At 40.4% G+C, this 18,793-nt stretch overlaps 1 protein-coding gene across 5 annotated transcripts in view; it reads right to left on the bottom strand.

The window, feature by feature from the left end:
- The window catches only part of FMNL2 (formin like 2), a 299,283-nt gene that overhangs the window by 28,102 nt on the left and 252,388 nt on the right, over positions 1–18,793 (bottom strand). For all 5 annotated transcript variants that reach the window (XR_009055041.1, XM_057744655.1, XM_057744657.1 and 2 more), the window contains exons 10-13: positions 9,550–9,624; positions 5,572–5,682; positions 3,029–3,178; positions 1,294–1,395 (exon numbers count right to left, since the gene is read on the bottom strand). Coding sequence is in view for 4 of the 5 variants with exons in the window: in XM_057744655.1 (XP_057600638.1) it covers positions 1,294–1,395; positions 3,029–3,178; positions 5,572–5,682; positions 9,550–9,624 (438 nt within the window). In the remaining variant the exon portion in view is untranslated. The remainder of the gene's footprint in view (positions 1–1,293; positions 1,396–3,028; positions 3,179–5,571; positions 5,683–9,549; positions 9,625–18,793) is intronic.

Genomic DNA, 18,793 nt, shown 5'->3' with positions numbered 1-18,793 from the left:
TAACAGCTAACAGCAGACAAAAGGTCCGTAAATCAGACTTGGAGAGAAGTGAGGCTGGGATTAAAAATCTGCAAATCATGGAATAATCCACTCATGAGTAACCAGGGGCTGACTGTTTAGAGTGGATTTCTCTGGCCTCACAATGCCCCCTTGACCAAGCTCAGGACAGCAACTGTAATCTTTTCCCTTTGGTAATGCAGTTAACAAAACAGCCCAACGCTTCCTTCCACTAATTACTTATTTCTGTCTAGGTTCTTAGCAGAAAACAACAAAAAGTTACAATTTTCAATTCAAAGGCTGTCCCCGCTCCTTTTACAAGGGGCCCTCAGAGGTTCCAGGGAAAGAACTTTATGGAACTCACTTGCTGGGCCTTACACACATGATCTCTCACCACAAACCTCCAGCAGGCAGGGAAACATTCTTCACACCCTGTCTATTATTAATAATCTGAGACTCTGCACTCGAATTGAGTCCATATGCTACAACTTTGTCTCGACGGCATGCCAGAAAATAAATTTCCTAGAGTTAACTGTAGAACCTCTCAGAACATCAAGCAACACACACAGACATGACAACCATTGCATAAAATGTGCCATATCATTAACGGTGGTAGAAAGGCAAGCCATTTGCCTAACAGCCCTCCAGGCATTTTGGTGTTTTTATGCTCTGCACAATTCCAAGCACATGGATGGCACTCCATCAATACCTGACCCATAAGGTAAAACAATGCTAAAGCCAAACAAAATAGCTGGGATTATCTGATAATAAAATGGATTGATCTTGCCTTTTTTCTTTCTCTCTTTTTCTTTTTCTATTTTTTTTTTTTTTTTTTGGTGAATGCCAGTAGGTCTCGCCTGTGTTGTGATTTCACCGTTCCCATGGCAACGACCAAATCTGATTTCAAGCAGAAGCAAAGCAAAGAAATACAAAGAAGTCCAACTCCTAATAAACATAAGTAAGTGGTATGAATTAAATCCATGCTGTGTTTTTATTTCCAACCAAATGGGTGATCCACAGAATCCATTCAGACTCCTCCAGATGGGAAAGTATTGTTGCTCCCAAAACCTGCGATAAGGATATAGTGAACTCCCAGCATCTGACGGCACACACGTGAGGACATACCCTAACTACGTGTACTTCTCATTTGAGTGTCACCTCTGAAATGGTTCCAGTAAATATGCTGCATCCAGGCGTCCCTCTGCTGTGAATATATCTGGGTTCTAGCTACTGGGCTAAAGCTGGAGCTAGTTCCCCGCACGGCCCAACTGGGGCGGCTGCCACCATCACACTCACTCGAACAACATCCAGCTCCTTGTTTCTCTGCATGAGCTGCTTTTCCAGTTCCACGATTTTGGACATGGCTTCATTCTCCGTGTCTTGCAGTTTTTCCGACAACTGTAAAGTTTTGAAAGGAAAGATGTGTGACAACACAGGATCGTTCTGAATCGGGTCCTTGGTTTTCCAGAAAGAGCAGCTCAGAGAGCACTAGGGGCCCATCGGAGTGCTGCATGTGTGCCCCAAGTTGTTTTCTGAAAATGTTAATATTTACAGGATGGTTCTGAATACATACTTGTTTCTAACAGGAATTCATTTACAAGGGATCCTTAATAAAACCCATACTTCAGCTCCTTAACACTTTGATGTACACAGTGTGTCCTTCTCCACTTCTGCAGGGCCATCAAGGGTAGAGAATAGATAGTAGGTGAGGAAGGAGGACGGGCCACCTTTCCCCTCCTGAGGAAGGGCCATAAGGCGAAAGCGTCTGAAAACTGTTCACCCAGAAAACTTGGTTCTGTTATTACAAGTCACCAGTTGAAAAAATACTACTGCTTGTTTTGACAAACTACCCAAATAACAAAAGTCATTTTGGAAGGGCAGTTCAAATAAACAGGTGGTTGCTACAATAACAGGTTATATAAGCATGGTCACGCAATGCTGGCTGAGGCTTCAGAGAAAGATGAGGTGAGCCATGAATGAAACAGTTACTTTTCACATAAGGCTCTAAAATTGGGCAACTTTTGATTTCTTACATCTTACTGAGAATAATCACGCATGAGGAAAATCAGGGAGACAAGCTGAGGAGGAAGAGTGGAGATTTACGCTGATCAGGTTCAGAATATAATATACATATTTTAAGGGAAGGGACAAAAAGGAAAAAAGGAAGAGCCTGTAAATGCTCTTCCTAAGCAGGTGTCAACTAAGTCAGCACAGCACTTAGAAAGAGAGGGGTTTTGGCAGCTTGGTTAAACCACAAGCCATGAAGATGCCCCTTTTCAGAGTGATGGGAAAAGGGGAAGGACATTAAGCACAAGTAACACTCTTAACTAAGAAAATGCAGAGAAAAATAAATGGACCGTTCAAAGAGAAAAACCACATCCCTCCAAAAAGAGACTATTCATTTCCCAGTCAAGGATACTTTCAATCAGAGTTCAGTAAAAGAATGTGGCCCTCACAATGTTTGGGTTTTTAAGAAGCACCATATTCCCATTCATTATACTGAGAGGACACTTCTTGAAAGAAGAGGCTACGTGGGAAAACTTGCTGATTTCCTTGAAAATGCTACTGTTGAGATAAATCTATTCAGAACTTAAGTACCCATGAAGCAGCAAAGTGAAGACCCACATCATGAGGACACTAGATCAGCCCATCCACAGCTTACGTGGACACATTTGGTACAAGATGACTCATGTTAAGAAGATACTTCACCAAACTGACATATCTGAGTTGCATCTCTCTCCAGGTAATGCTGATCTTCTAAATCTCCTGTGCTTATAACTAAGGTGACCAGGAAATATGGACACAGCAGAAACTGAACAGTGAAGGAAGGCAAGGCAGTGGGTTCCACTTAGTTGTACGTAACACACCTGCCTTCTTTGAAAGAGCCCAGAATGGCTTCTGATCACTGTCTAGCTCAAGTTGCAGCTCATTCCTAGACTCCACATACTTTCGTTTACTGCCACAAAAGTGGACATCTGTTTTGCACCTAGCTGAAATGTTAGCCATTTTTCCTTTTCTGAGAGGTAGTTACATGAGAGATGTTTTCTTCCAGTTCCTCCACCCTCTCCAAAGCTGCGTTCTTGGTTTCAGCATCCTCCAGCAGAGCTCCCACATCAAACACGTTGTCCAGGTAAGCCTGAATCTGTACCTGCAGCTTGTCACTCTCAGTGTGTTTCAGCTTCTAAAAATCAAAATGCAAGAGAATGTGATGCCAGCATGTCTGTGGAAATAGAACATAATTACCCAATTGCCTACATATTTTTGTTTGTTCCTTCCAAGAAAGGGTTTTCTATCTCATTCTCTTTAAGAGAACTCTGGAGTAACTATCTAAGAGAGTACCATCAGATTACTTTCTGGTGCTTACCCTCTCCCAAATATACATACATTTCCTCCCTAATCCTTCCTGTAGCTATATTCCCCATGCAGATATATTCCAACCTAAAACATTTTTGATGCAGGTGAAATCAAGATGATAGAAAAATCAAAAGGGAACAACAGTCACAAGTAACATAAAACTTGAGGGGTATCTGTGTGATAGAAGAGATTAGAATGAGTGGTATCTTGCCTGGGTAGTGATGGTAGTTCCAGTTGGGGGTGAGGGCACATGGGAGGCGGGGAAGACACCGACAGAGTATATTAGCCTTGAGGATTATTTTAGCACTATTTGCTAGAACCCACGCTCCATAATTACTTGGCTAAGACACTCCCCCAACATGAGAAGCTCAGGGCTCCCAAAGCACACATCAGGAACCTTTCCCTCATCCACTGCATTCTAGGGCCAGGCATCCCAAAGGAAGCCAACTAGCTCTAAGGTAAAATTAGAGGTCAAGTAAATCAGTCAGTCTTTCTTACAAGTAATATAGACCATGTCTTTCCCTGGGGAATAGATGAGTAGCTAGAATAATATATGGCACGTGGATGATACCTATAGACATTTACTCAACAAGTCAATGGTGACTTACAAGGTTGGGTTTTGTAAACTAATGAAGCATTTATATACTATATGCTTATGTTATTCTTCTTCTAACCACTTCTATCAAAGTCGGGAGCCAACAAGCCAGGAAGTTAGAGATATACAGAGCCTTGGGGAAAAAAATCTTAAATTTTTAACAGGAATTCAACTCTACAAATAAATTTTCAGGAAAACAGATTTTCTCCTAGGTCTAATCTAGAATTCTACATCTTAGCAGTCTTGAAGAGAGTATGTTCCATCTTAGTTTATGAGTCAGAACTGAAAAAATTTCTGAATAAGGGCAAAGTCTAGAAAAGAAAATGAAAAAGCAGCTTAGCGGGATTTTTCACAAGATTCACAGTAACAGGTGCTGATGTTACTACCTGTCATTGTATCTGGAGCCTGAAATGAGCTCTGTGCAGCCATCACAAAGTTCAACCTAAAACACCATCAGGAATACACCCAACTTTGATTCAAATATTGCTACCCTCAGAGCATGTGGAGAGAGAGAACAGACACAGCCTGATTTCAAAGCAGGAAAAAAACTGTTGAATGCAATATTCTGTCAAAGATATTAGTGGGTCTTTAAGCAGGAAAGCCATTCAAATAAATTTTTCAGTTGAAATCTTTCAGGGCTCCACCTGAGTAGCCTTTAGACAACATTAGGCCAGTCTACTCAAGGGCAGCTCAGCTGGTCTGATAAACAAGGTCATGAACTCAACAGTAACCAACTCTGCGATTCCACTTTGCAATAAACTGAGAGCACAGTCTGTGTAATTGCTTGGCTCACTCTAAAGGAAGATGGGCAGGTGAACTCTGAAGGAAGTTCAAGGGAAGTATTCTATTTTCTTTGGTGCTAGAAACAGCCTTGAAATTGAGGTCAACAATTCTTGTCCTATCACTAGTGGTCTTTCAAATTCAAGTGGATCATTCCTTACACAGAAGGGAAAACAAAACTGCCTAAGAGTCAAAGGGCAAGGGTACATTCTGTGCATACACAGCTACTTAAGTCTGTTTATGATTCTCACATCAACTTTGTTTCTTAGGCGAAGAAGTTCAGGGAACTGGCTGAGCACTTCCGCAAGGGAGCAAGAGAGAAAGAAACTTTAGAACCCTCTTCCCTCAAGAACTAAAAGCAGAATTTCTAAAGACGTAAAAGCTTTAAGCAGGATTTAACAGCTACGTGAGGAAGTCTCCAGTATCCACTTCCTCATTATTTTTGATGCCCTAAGCATTTATTCATCACTCTACAGCAGTCTTGGTTTGATTTTCCCTGCCCAGATGGAGTCCCCAGAGTAACTAAGAATGCACACTGCCAACAGCCCAGATGAAGGATATAGTGAGACTTGACCCAGACAGAGCTCAAAAGCAAAGGAAAGCTGCAGCAGGGCTCTAAGAGGTTATCTGACTCTGGTACTAAAAGGCTGCTGGCAGAAGACAATATAACACCCTAGGAGGTCTGCATGAATCCAACATCACTCAGATTGGTCTCTTGAACTAGCACCTGCAGCACCTGACTGCATAGAGCCTTAAGCATTCTTTGGTCATTATGTAAGTGCATCTTTGAAGGTACACAATAAATCAAGTCTCATATTGGAACCAAAGGTTACAACTATACTTACATCCAAGTATTCATCCAGGCCTAACTTGGTAAATTCATACTGGAGGTGAACTCTGAAATTCATGTCTTCTACTGAATGGACTACAATATTAATAAACTGCATAGAAGCCACCTGAAATGAAATTCCCAATAGGTTACATGAGCTCCAAACTTTGTTTTCTCAGTTTAATCATAGGCATATACTTTCAATTTCACAAATCTAAACTCATTTACCAACTTCCTTTTCCTTAGTTCACTGTGTCTTTAAAAATATTTTACAATTTTAAAAATTCAAAAGTTATAGAGGTATCACAATAACATGCCACTTCATATCCACTAAGACGGCTATAATCAAAAAGAAAGACAATAACAAGTGTTGGCAAGGATGTGGAAAAACTGGAACCCTCACCCACTGCTGGTGGTGATGTATCAATAAAATAGTGCAGCCACTTTGAAAAGCTTGATAGTTCCTCAAAATGTTATTTAGAGTTACTGTGTAACCCAGAAATCCCACTCCTAGGTATATACCCAAGAGAAATTAAAACATACATCCATATAAAAATCTGTACACAAATGTTCATAGTAGTGCTATTCATAATAACCAAAAAGTAGGGGGGAAAAAACCCAATGTCCATGAACTGATGGATTACAAAAATGTGATATAGCCACACAGTGGAATATCATGCAACAATAAAAAAAAATGAAGTACCTATACATGCTACAACTTGGGTGAACTTGAAAAAATTATGCTAAGGGAAAAAAGTCAGTCACCAAAGACCACATATATTATGATTCCATTCATGTGAAGTATTCAGAATGAGAACATCTACAGAGACAGACAGTAGGTTGGTAGCTGCCTAGGACTGGGGGTGGGAAAAAATGACCGTTAATAGATATAGCAATTCTTCGGGGGGGCAATAAAATGTTCTAAATTAGATTGCAGTGATGATTGCACAACCCTACGAATGCACTAAAACTACATTGAACCATACACTTTAGATATGTAAGTTGGATGGTATGTTAATTATATCTCGGTAAAGCTACTTTTAAAAAGTCTTATAGGCATACAGAACAAACTAAGTTATTACTGGCACACTGCAGAAATGTTAAAATTATTACAATGAAGAACATTTAAATCACCTGTAATCATATCACAAGGTAATCATTTATGAAATTTTACTGTGGGCCCCGCCATACCAACAGGATAGTAACAGAACTTCTGACCATCTTTCCATTTTAAACAATCAACCAGTTTCTATTCCATAAAAGCCTTGGAATTACTATTTTCTCCCCACAACTGCATCAGTGGCTCTGATCTGTCACAGAGAAAAGCAGTCCCCAGTTGAGTAAATAATACAACAGAGTTTAACATACCTATTTTATTTTCGATAAAGTTTATTTGCAGTGAAAATATCTCACTAATGGTTTCCCTCTATGGTTACCCAGAGACTTGCAAGGAGAAGGAGGTATGATTGTGGCAGTCAGATTCACACTTACTCTGAAAACTACCTTGCTCTTCCTCTCTCCCCCATATCCCACTTCCTTTATCTTGCTTAAATTATTTTTCTCGATTCTTCTTTGAGTATATGTTATCCATTGGGTATCTGTGGAAGATGTGTAAACTCTCTAGGTTACACAGGGACTCTATCACCACTTACTAAAAAACTACTTAGGTGCTATAGTTCAATGAGGTAAAAAAGAGTTTGTCACTTTTTTGTTTTCTTTTGCTCCCCCCCCCCCCAAAAAAAATACATAGAAAGGTCTTGTGCTACATTTGAGGAATTCATATCATGTTTTACATGGAATATGTTGTTTGGGAGGCTGTGTAATTTAGTTGCATTCCAAGACAGTTTACGAAAAGCCTCATTTTCTGGGAAAAAAAAATACGGCTGGATTTTGGCATCTTTCCATTTCTCTTCTGAAAGCAGGTCTAAGTGATCTGTTGAGTGTTATAATATGCCTAAGAGGCAACTGTGGGCTAGATGGCACATGAATCGAGCACACAGTACCCATACACTAGCAGCCTCTACATAAGATTCCCCCAATGCATGTACATATGAATAAACAAACTGACAGGAACTATGCTCTCACTGGTCAACAGCGCAGGTGTTCTAAAGGGCTTAACATTATTATAATTTCAGTAGAAACTCGAATGGCAGGGAGATCTGGTAGGTATGATAAATGAGTGAAGTGGGCCCTGTGTAATACAGTAGCGAATGGTGTAGACTATGACAAACTGGAAAGGCTAGCTTCAGACTTGAGGAACAGGGACAACTAGGCTCCAGCAGCTTATACTCTAAGAACGGGGACCTAGCATACCAGAACTTTTTAGTTCTCAGGAAAATTAGAAATCTGTAGTTTAAGGCATAATTTCCCAATTTTTTCATGGAAGGACATCACTGTCAGACTAAACTCACAAGCCTGTATGTATGTTGGCTTCAACCTGGGAGCCTCCAGTCTGCAACTTCAGCTCTAAAGGAACAGATAAGTTCCCCCTAGGAAGGCAGAGGAAAGAACCTGGTCAGGTGAGCCAGGGCACGACCTCATTACATACTTGTCACCAGCGCAAATGTTAGCCTTAAATACTCCAAAAAAAATCCAAATAATAGGAACTAAAAAGTCAGTGTAAAAGTACTCCTTATTTCAAATTACTGTTTTATCTTTTAAAAAACTATGTATACATATGCTTTATGGAACAGAAAAGCTCTATAAAAGATTTCAACTGATACTGATTTCGGAAGGGGCTGAGGACTAGGATGTATACAAAATTTGAGGACCCAGAAAACATTTTTCATATAAAAGTGTTAAAAATCTGCAAAGCTATGTTCCATGTTTTATAATCACTGAAGCAATTCAAATGAAAACCGCCTAGCATCCTAAGCACAGGTTTTAGAAGACCTGACTATGGAAGAACTTAAACGGTATATCTGCTCTAGGCTAGCAGGGATCTGCGAAATTAAGCCCAAGTAAAGGATCTCCTGGGTCCAGAAGTTCCCAAGGTCAACTGAATTACATCAAAGAAAGTAGGCCTGGGTGTACTCAGGGGTAATCTGGCTCCGGAAATTCTCTATAATGGATTCCACCTTCAGTCCAGGATTAAGATTTAAGTACACAGATTGAGAAGTACTCAAACTCTTTTTGCTTTCTGTTCCTGAGGATGACAGTTCTGCTGAATCACACATTCTTGCATGTGATTTACCCTGCTAAGGAGACATGCAGTATGATTACGCCCTCACAAAATTACTAGAGCAGGAAATCAAGGGAGGGAAAAAATCATTGCTGTGCATTAATTTGGGGGATGTATGCCGTCAGTTCTACAAACCAAAGCACTTCATTCTTGAGAATATAGTCTGGAGAAGGCCACTGGCTGGGGTATACAAAAGGCAAAATGGTCAACATTCTTGGTTTCTACTTTAAGGACTTTTACGAGCATTACTGACAGCTAAAGCTGGCTCTTATAGGCATTTGCACCAGGTGTTAACTTCCTTTTCCCAAATACATGGCTTCACCCTTTACTTGCTATAAATACAGTTGACCCTTGAGCAACATGAGTTTGAACTGTGTGGGTCTACTCGCACGTGAATTTTTTTCAATAGTAAATATTAGGTACTACACGATTCACAGTTGATTGAATCTGCAGATGTGGAACCGCGTTAACCAGAGAGCCAAATGTAAGTTAACAGGCGGGTTTCCCACCATGGGGAGGGCCAGCGCGCCAACCTCCAGCATTGTTCAAGGGTCAACAGAAGTACCATAATCAATACTTTTGGCCTTTACTATAGCGTGTATGTAAAGAATAAAACTGGACACAAATGCCACAAAGGTAAAATACAGATTAAGAGAGCAAGTCTAGATTGGATCTATAGCATATCATACTCAATTTTCTATCCTTTGTAACATATAATACATACGTATGTACAATATATAAACATAAATGAATTTAGGAAATAACTTCTAAAACTGAGTTTGCTTTACTGAACGTAATACTGAAATAACTCACCATAAAATCTATGTTATTGTCCTCATTCCTGAAATGTTCCATCAACTTCTCAAAGCGCTGTTTTTCTCCACAAACCTGAAACACACATTAGCATGGTGCACGTGAAATTCCAAACATAAGCACTCCAAAATTAGATGCAGAAATTTTAGCATTAATAATTATTTCCAGAACGTCTATTTTTTCCCTCTCTCACGTGCTATTTACTTCTAAGCTAGTTAACGCACAGATAGCAACGTGAGCCAGGACCGAAGCTCACCCTTGGTTTTGCTCACATGTTCTCTTGATATTTGGAAATCCACACCAAATGTGCTCTTCTTTCACTGGTCATCTTTGTTTGTCCCACCAATCATTTTAGCTGGCATTCAGAATCCCACAATGTTGCTTATGGTTTAAAAAAAAAAGACTATACTTTTCCTTTTTACAAAAGTACTTTTGAAACAGGCATGCTGAAAGATTTTAATAATTCTGTATTAAAATCCTTGAGAAGCAGATTCAAAATGTTCACATCATGTCTAACCGAATCAAATAATTTAAAGCATAAACTACAACACAAAAACTTTGGAAAGCTCGCTAACCCACTCAAGATGAGTATAGAAATTTGCAGTAATTTGTGCAGCAGCACCCCAGAGGCCTGAAATACACACATTCAGCTTGAATGAACGCTTTTGCTGAACAGGTGAAATAAGCAGATAAAATACTGTGAACTCCAGAGCCCCAAGGTATTCTGCTTATACGTGGAATTAAATGCACGGAGTTAAAAACACAGAGTCAAAGAAAGATTTGTACCTAATAACAACTCTCCAGAGATGTATGCCCAAAATCAAAGAATGAACTTTAATTCTTTCAGTGTCCTTGTCTACCTTTTTTTGGAGCAAAGTCCTAAACCCACTGGTTTATTCATTCTATCTTCAGAAAATATTTACCTGAACACCCATGAGCTCCTTGTTATGTCAGTAAAACACAATCTCTGGTCTTAACATTTTGTGAATTTAATCCAGGTTTCACATACTTAACTAAATTTTCTGACTGCCTTTGTGATCTTAGGAATACTCAGGCTAATCCTAAATCCTAAAGATTTCTCCTAAAATGATATTCTGTAATGCTAAAACAGCCATTTAATTCCGTTGTGTTAAATCCCATGTTTATGTGTACACACGCACACACACATATTTTGATGAAGAGAGTGTCCAATGAAGGCAGGAATTTTATGTTTTGTTCCCTACTCTATCCTCAGCATCTAGAACAATGCTTAGCATATTGTAAATTCTCAGTATTTGTTGAATTGCACTGAATAGAGGATAAACAAAAAATTATGTTAAAATACTCTTAACAAAAGGGTGAATGACCTAATACTACTCCCCATGATGTTTTAGAGCAAAACAAGGACCATCAGACCTCTGTAGACAGGGACTAGGAGTCAATCTTTAGTAGTGGTTCCTGTGCCTTAACAGTGTGCTGGGAACGCTAACATGAGTAGCCCCCACCTCTGACGGACTTCTAGTCTCAAAGCAATTTAATTCTCTCAACAGATTTAGAGCAGTTTACCATATTCTGATGACACCTCCCTATTTACCGAACCTGCCTTAACAAAAAATAACTACAGAAGACACAGGAACAGTGCATGGGCCAGGTCTGGAGGAAGGGAAGGAGGCTCCAGAAGGGAGAGTTTAAAGTAAAACCTTTAAAAGACATGTGTGTCCAATCCCACCCTAGAGAGCCCAATTCAGGAGACTCAGGTGGAGCTGGGGTGACAAGGGGGAGGGGGGTACATTTGCAAAGCAAGTTTTGTTGCTCTGCAAAGGCTGAGAACCAGAGTTAAAGAATGCCATGTTCTGTCCTGGGGCCCACCAGCCCCTCAAGAGAATATGCCACAAGTTCCTGGAAACAAAGGCTTGTTGAACGGGGTATGGAAGTGCAGGACCAGCTCCCTAGACCATGACATCAGTCACATCTTGTGCCCAAAGGCACACATGTCTCTGGCCCAAGGCTTCGTACAGAAAAGGTCAGAATTACAACCTGAATTTTCTTTAAGAGAAACCTCAACATAAGAAATTGTTTCCCAGCAGGACAGTTTACTTCAGTCTCTTCTGGGAGGTGGGTAGTGACAGAAGAAAGGAAGAGAGGAGGTTCTGGATGTGGGGACAGCTACTAGCTCTCCTGAGAAGTGGGCTGTGATTAACGCTCCGCTGAGCGGCTCGGCACTCACTGAACCAGGAGAGGCCATGGCCATCAGGGAACAGTGATGGCAAACAGAACACCTAGGAGGGCAAGACCTTCCAAATCAAAGAATGTCAGAAATCTGGAAAGCACTCTGGGGAAATCTGGTGCCCTCAGTTTACGAATGAGACTGACACCATACAGTTCAAATATCTCCAGCATGATGAAACATCCACACTGAGGTTAGAACCAGGACCCCAACTGCCAGCCTGATGTTCCTTCCCTCATGTAGCCCAGAACATTCAGAAAAACATATTCCATTTAAGATGACAGTAAAAGCATTCCCAAATTATCTGAGACACCAAAAGAGATGGAAAGTGTTATTATTAAAAACCGCTATCATTCCATAGGGCATGCACTCAATGTCCCCGCACCAGAATCTCCCACAGAACTTCTAAAAACGGACGATTTCTAGTGTCTAAGTCAGGACACACTGAATGAGAATCTCCACAGACAGAATGAGGAATTTGTGCTTTTAAAAAAGGACTCATAGCTGTTGGATCAGCATTTGGGAAGCAGCAGCTTACACAATATTAGACTAGCTGATTAAACCCTCAGCCTTTCTGACTACCAGCTATAAACTGGATAGCTACATCATTAACTCCACAACTCATTCAACTTCCAATTTAACTACACAAAAAAGAAACACAGTTACTATAGCTGGGTATCAGAGGAATGCAGCAGGGATTGGCCCACTGTTCCTACACAGGTACAATGAATAATAAGGTGACTCCCAAATCATCAAGGATTGTGTCCAGGGCATTGAGGAAAGTGGATTTTAGATAGCCGAGGAAAGCACATGTGGGCAGCAACAACACTACTCAGACTGTTAATAAAAAGAGATGGCATCAACTCCAGATCAAGCAATATTAGGTTAATTTCAAGCTGAATAAAGATTCCAAAAGTTATTGTAATAACCTGGTAGACAGAACTGAGATAGACATTAAGGAAGGAGCCTTGAATGTATGCCTTTCTTTAGAAATCCCTCACTCTGTCAACAGACAAATCCATGCTGAGGACGTGCTATGAAACAGAATATTAAATACCTTTAATCTTTAAAAATAATGGACTTAAACATCTTCCAATTTACAGCTCCTAGGAACCTGGTGAAAAGGATCCAAGTGCACAAAACAACACATTGCCAACACAGATGCCAGCTTGGGGAAACTCTGAAAGACTGACCACTCTCCTCATCCACTTTAAGAACCAGAAGGGCCCCCCCATCAGCTCCACCAAGCCCTTCTCTGTAAAGCTTTAGACTACTCTGCTGTCAGTCTCAGCTAATGAATTCAGGGTGGTACTTTCTGACATTGTTCTACAGGAACAGCATGGATTCCTGGGGCCCCCTTCATTTTTATTGGAAAAAAAAAAAAGGAAGCACGCAAACCAGATTCACATTTGTTGCTACATTACTTTAGCAATCATTAAACCAGAGCATACTACAATCCCATAGGAAATGGGAAGATATGTTTGGGGAAAGTTGGTAAAAGTCGTGTCCCACATCAAAGCAAAGTTGTCGAAGTTCATACAGCTCACATCTGGACCACACCCACACACTTGGTTCAAATAAGATCATCATGGCTGATCACGTCTCTTCTCTCCTTTGAAACTGGCCTCATTTAGAAAACCTGGTGAGGATGAAAGGAACAAGACACTGATCCCCAGTTATTTTCCAAATCTACACAATGGGCTTTGTGGGGGCGCTCTCAAGGGCTTCATCAAAACATACAGGAGAGCCAGGAGCATGTTTGCATGTATATATTTTTGTGCATTACAAACTGCTGCATATAACTTCCATCTGCCAACAGAGACCAGACAATATATGATCTGAAAACTTTCAAGTAAAACAACTGTACTATTGCAACTGAAACCTGTCATTTCTTGACTTTTCTATTCACTGGTATTTCTCATTCCCCCACTAGCTTTGACATCGATTTCCTATATCAATAACAAATAGCCACTGGAATAGGGAAGGTAGGGAGTGAATTTAAGAGACACAGCTATAGAAGGCTGAGCAGAGACTGGAGAGAAGCCTACTCCATCAGGAATTAGACTTTCACTGCTAGCAGCCAGTGCTACCAGACATGAAGTCAACTAGGCAGAAAAAAAGTATATGCTTTGGAAAAGCACATACTCTATTGTAAACTTAAGGCATCTTCATGCATAAATCATTTATAAATCAGTCTCATGTGAATAAATTCACTGACCCTGATCAACACTGTGTAAAGTAAAAACACTAAGGCTGGAATCAATCCTGGACCACAGACTTGTCTGAGAACATGGGCACCCATCTACCCATCCCTGTGGGATCCTGCCTAACACATCCAGCCCTCTTTGCACCTTTAAGCTCTAACACTGGTAGGGGTGATGGGATATGAGGGCAGAAATGGGTCTATGTGGAGTATTAAAACAGGAGACCAAAAAACTCAGGTTACAAGCCATAGTACTGCCACTACCCTACTGTGAGCTGGGTGAGTCCATGAACCTCCCTGGAATCTGGTTTTCACATCCATTGACTTGAGAGCCTTAGATTATACTGTTGGTTGTCAAACCCTTTTCTAGGAAGCTGTAAGGGTTACAGAGGAAAGCTTTGGGGGCTCCAAGGATTGGGGGGGGACGCACCAGGAATGGGGGCCCTGGCAAGGGCAGGATAAAGCACATATAAAGTTCTTTAGACCTCTATCCTCATTTATCCAACTCTGCTTTACTATATTGAGTTGCCTGATAAGATTTCTTCTGGGGGAAAAACGTTTCATTGAAAGATTTCACTGCTAATAAAATTTTGAAAAAAAATTCTCTCACTTGGTATCCTGAAGCTCTAAAATTTTGATCTAGGCATGGCAATATAATATGATATTCCCAAGCTGACTGGCCTGGAAGCTCTACACACACCAAGTTTAGAGATTCACTCGGCTCTGCAGGCCCTGAGTACCAAGCTTGAAGGCCAAAGCACTATCTCATGTCATCTGGCTCACTCTGCTTGCGGAGTGGACAAATCCTGCTCTGCCCAGATAAAACAGGCCACACCCAAGACAAGCAAGATACATTTTCACTTCAAGGACAGCTGAAGCAAAAGCACAGTTCCTGCCAAAAAAAACAACTCAACCCTGTGCCCCAGCATCTGTGAAAGACATTTCTGAACAGTGTCCCAAACCATTTGGATAAACCGGAGGCTCTGGAAGCAAAAGAGGCAGTGGCTTAAAACATCTCTAAGGGTGGGCAGAGTTTAGGGGATGATTTCCCTAAAGGCTAATAGCAGAGAAAAGACAGTTTTACAAAAGCCTTGTAATAAAGAGTATTATCTTGCTAGCCAGATGTTGAAATGAACAACAGACTGCCGGCCTTCAGCCACCTCTCCGTCCCCTTCAATGTCAGTGACTATCTTTGGCTTCCCGCTGCAACAGCTCCCAGGGTACCACACAAAGTCTGCAGCCAGATTGAGGCCTCACTTATGAGGTGGCTATAAAATATGCTTCTGGGTTAGTTATATAAAAATTAAAGGCCCCTCGCTTAAGTGTTTCCTTCTTGCCCTGTTGCCTGGCGCCTGCCTCAATACTTTCTTTTTTCTCTTCTCACAATAGGCGCCTGTGATCAGCAGGGCTCCCTGCAGGAAGGCACCGTTTTAGAGGCACAGTCTATTATGACTGATTAGACGACCCCTCTCAGGGTCTGCTTGGGAACAAAAGTTCTGTTTTCTTTTTGGGGCCGCATGAAGTAAGCAGTTCTTGCATTGTTGTTCCTAGGGGAAAGCATCTTATACCTTCTCTCAAGAGCACCAGCTGTCTGTGGATTACAGATGCCATTATGGCCCAACAAAACCACTTTTCTGGGGTGTTCTGTGGTTGGCGGGGGGGGGGGGGGTCTGTTATCCTTTTCCCCTGAGGTGACTAGACATTTCAAACACAGACACTGAGTGGCTGCCATCACAGAGGCCAACCACTCCGACCTGTCGCTGGCTCTCCTGTCTCCTTGGGATTTAAAAGCGGAAATGTTCATCAGACTGAAGCATTCCGAAACAAAACAACCTGATCTCACTCCACTAAAATAAACACTGATGAAAGCTAAATAACAATGTATTCTACAATCGACCAGCTTTCCGTCCTCATAAATTAATAAAACATTTGTATCAATCTTGTGCCGGCAGACATCTGATTATTAACCAGAGGTTTCATCCACATCATGCTAAACACCCTCATGAAAACTGCAGTCGCTTTTCCAGCTGTTTCCAAACATCCAGATGTTTGGCACCAGGCACACAAAGCAACCAGAGGACTGTTATACTTCCCGTGCATATATTCTGCTGTACTGAATAAAGGATCCTCACATAGAAGCAAAGGGCTAGTAAAATCCCCAGAGGGTGACTTGTTGACACACCACACCTTAAACAAGAAATGCATTTTTATCACTCCCCTAATAAAAAAAAAATGGCCTTCATTAAATTTTAGAGAGTAAGGCTCCACAATACAATTCTTCATTAATGACATCTTTCGGATAAATTTCTTATGTCGGACTTGAATCTCTCTGGCTTCACTGCAAGACTCACGTCTCTTGGTCATCAGTAAGGATACAGATTCTTTCAAGACTTCTATTCCTACAAGAAGACCAAAATACCTTCTATTTCTTCAAAAAAGACTTTTTTTAATTGGTAAATGACGAAGGCCTCCAGTCATCTCTGGGACAACTTACCAGTCAGACACCTCGATGGTAGAAAAAGGTCTAATGCTATACTTTATTCATCTTTCCTCTCACCTTTGCCCTTTGAACACATACACAATTTGGTCAAGTGAGGCAAGGGAGGGGACACAATGACACATTTCTAGTAGTCATCTAAGCCATTTTAGTGTTCACTAAACCATGGTAACAGCACATGGTAGGAGCTGTGTAAATCCTGTGGCATTCCGACCACAGACCTTGGGATCTGTTCCGGAGGCAGACGTCAACTCACGCTCTCCTCTTGCATGAATCACAGCAAATCAAATTAAATCAAACAAAGATGAACTAAGAATTCAGAGCCCTTCTTGTAGACAAGGACTCTTTGTTTGCTTGATCAAAGACCTCAGTCCACAAACAGGCAAATGCCTGAAGTTTGTCCGCTGCTCCCTCCTAACTCTCATTTCACATCTGTTCTACTTTCTTCTGTGCTCTGCCCCAATTCTGGGTCTTCATTAGCTTTCTGTAACCTCCACCCAGCCCAAGACGACAACAGACAGCAGACTTGGGCAGCAGTTCTTAAAGTGAGGTCTTTGAACACCAAGGGCCCCTGAGGCCCTGTGACAGGGTTTGTGAGATCAAAACTATTTTTATAATAATACTAAGATGTTACTTGCCTTTTTCATAGAATTAACATTTGCACTGATGGTGCAAAAGCAATGGCAGGTGAATAAAACTACTGGTGCCTTAACACAAATCAAGGCAGTGGCACCAAATTATACCAGTAATCACTGTATTAGTCATCACAGCCATGTGTTCTCAGTTGTTTTCTAAAGCCAGTTTCACTTAAGAATACCCTTGATGCAATGAAAAGTATTAATTTTATTAAATCGCAACCCTGGAATACACACATTTTTAACATTCTACATGAGAAAATGAGAACCCTGAATAAAGGACTTTTGGTGCATATTGACATATGGTTGTCTTGAGGAAAAGCACTTCTGTAATTATTCTGGTTGCTAGATGAACTAGCCACTTTTTCGTTTTTTGTTTGAAAGGATGACTGACAAACTAGTTATTCAGACTCATATACTTGGCAGTTATTTTCTTGAAAATCAATTAAATAAGCCTTTTATTTTAAAGAAAACAACTGGCAATATTTGTTTCCAATGATAAAACTTAAGCTTTCAAGAAAACATGAGAATTTTGAAAAATCTGTATCCACCATGAACTTGACAGTTTTCTAATATTTAAAGACTTTTCTGGTAAGGTTGGTGGTAATAATAATGAATGTGATTTTTAAAAATACTGCATTATGAAATGTATCAATATTTAGAAGATCTGGATAATTCAGTGAATTGCTATTTTCCAAGTGACCACTGCATATTGTTACAAAATTATTCCACAAAGTGCAAGATAAGCAAGTAAGTTTTAATGTGGGAGAGGGCAAGAAGCTCATTAATATGTTTCAGATTCTATCTTGCAACTAACCTTTAAGAAACTACTACTTATCCAGTGTTTGTATAGTACAGTATCAAAAATAAATATCTACTATTATCTGAAAATGCTGTTTAAAATACTTTCTTCTCCATCTGCATATTTTCATGGGGCTTGATTTACTTCAACTACTTCAACTAAAACAACACAAGTGACTGAATATGAGCAGATATGAGCATGCAGCTACCTTCTATTAAGCTAGACTTTAAAAAATGTATAAAAATAATATAATGCCACTGTTATAGACTGAATTGTGTCTCTGCAAAACTCATGTTAAAGCCCTAACCCTCAATTCAACTCAATCTGGAAACAAGGCTTTTAGGAGGTAAGGAAGGTTAAATGAAGTCATAAGGGTGGGGCCCGAATCCAATGGGATTGGTGGCCTTATAAGAAGAGGAAGACAGATCTCTCTTTACACAGACACACCTAGAAAAGGCCATCAAAGCACACAGAGAGAACATCACCATCTGAAAGCCAGGAAGAGAGCCTTCATCGGAACCCAACCATGCTGGCATGGGGACTTTCCTTCGTAACTGTCAGAAAATAAATCTGTTGTTTAAGCCCATCCAGTGTATGGTATTTTGTTATGGCAGCCTGAGAGGACTAAGACAACTATCTACTATTCTCACTGATTTTTTTTTTTAAGTTTTAGAGAACAGGTATTTTTCTTTTTTATAGAAAGCTTAACACGTAATGAGTTTATTATGTTTTTTTTAATGAAATAAAGTTTATCAAAGTTTTGTTTTAATTTCTAATACAGTAAATACCAATGCATAACCTGCATTAACAAAATCTTTGGTGGGGGGAGGATGTGTGTTCAGTAATTTCTAAGAATGTAAAAAGGAGTCCTGAGGCAAAAAGTGTAAGATCTACTGGGCTA

This window comes from Hippopotamus amphibius, chromosome 8, assembly GCF_030028045.1.
Source record: "Hippopotamus amphibius kiboko isolate mHipAmp2 chromosome 8, mHipAmp2.hap2, whole genome shotgun sequence".
NCBI classification, from domain to species: domain Eukaryota; kingdom Metazoa; phylum Chordata; class Mammalia; order Artiodactyla; family Hippopotamidae; genus Hippopotamus; species Hippopotamus amphibius.
Note: the sequence above shows the minus strand (reverse complement) of the source record. Positions and strands in the feature narration are given on the sequence as shown.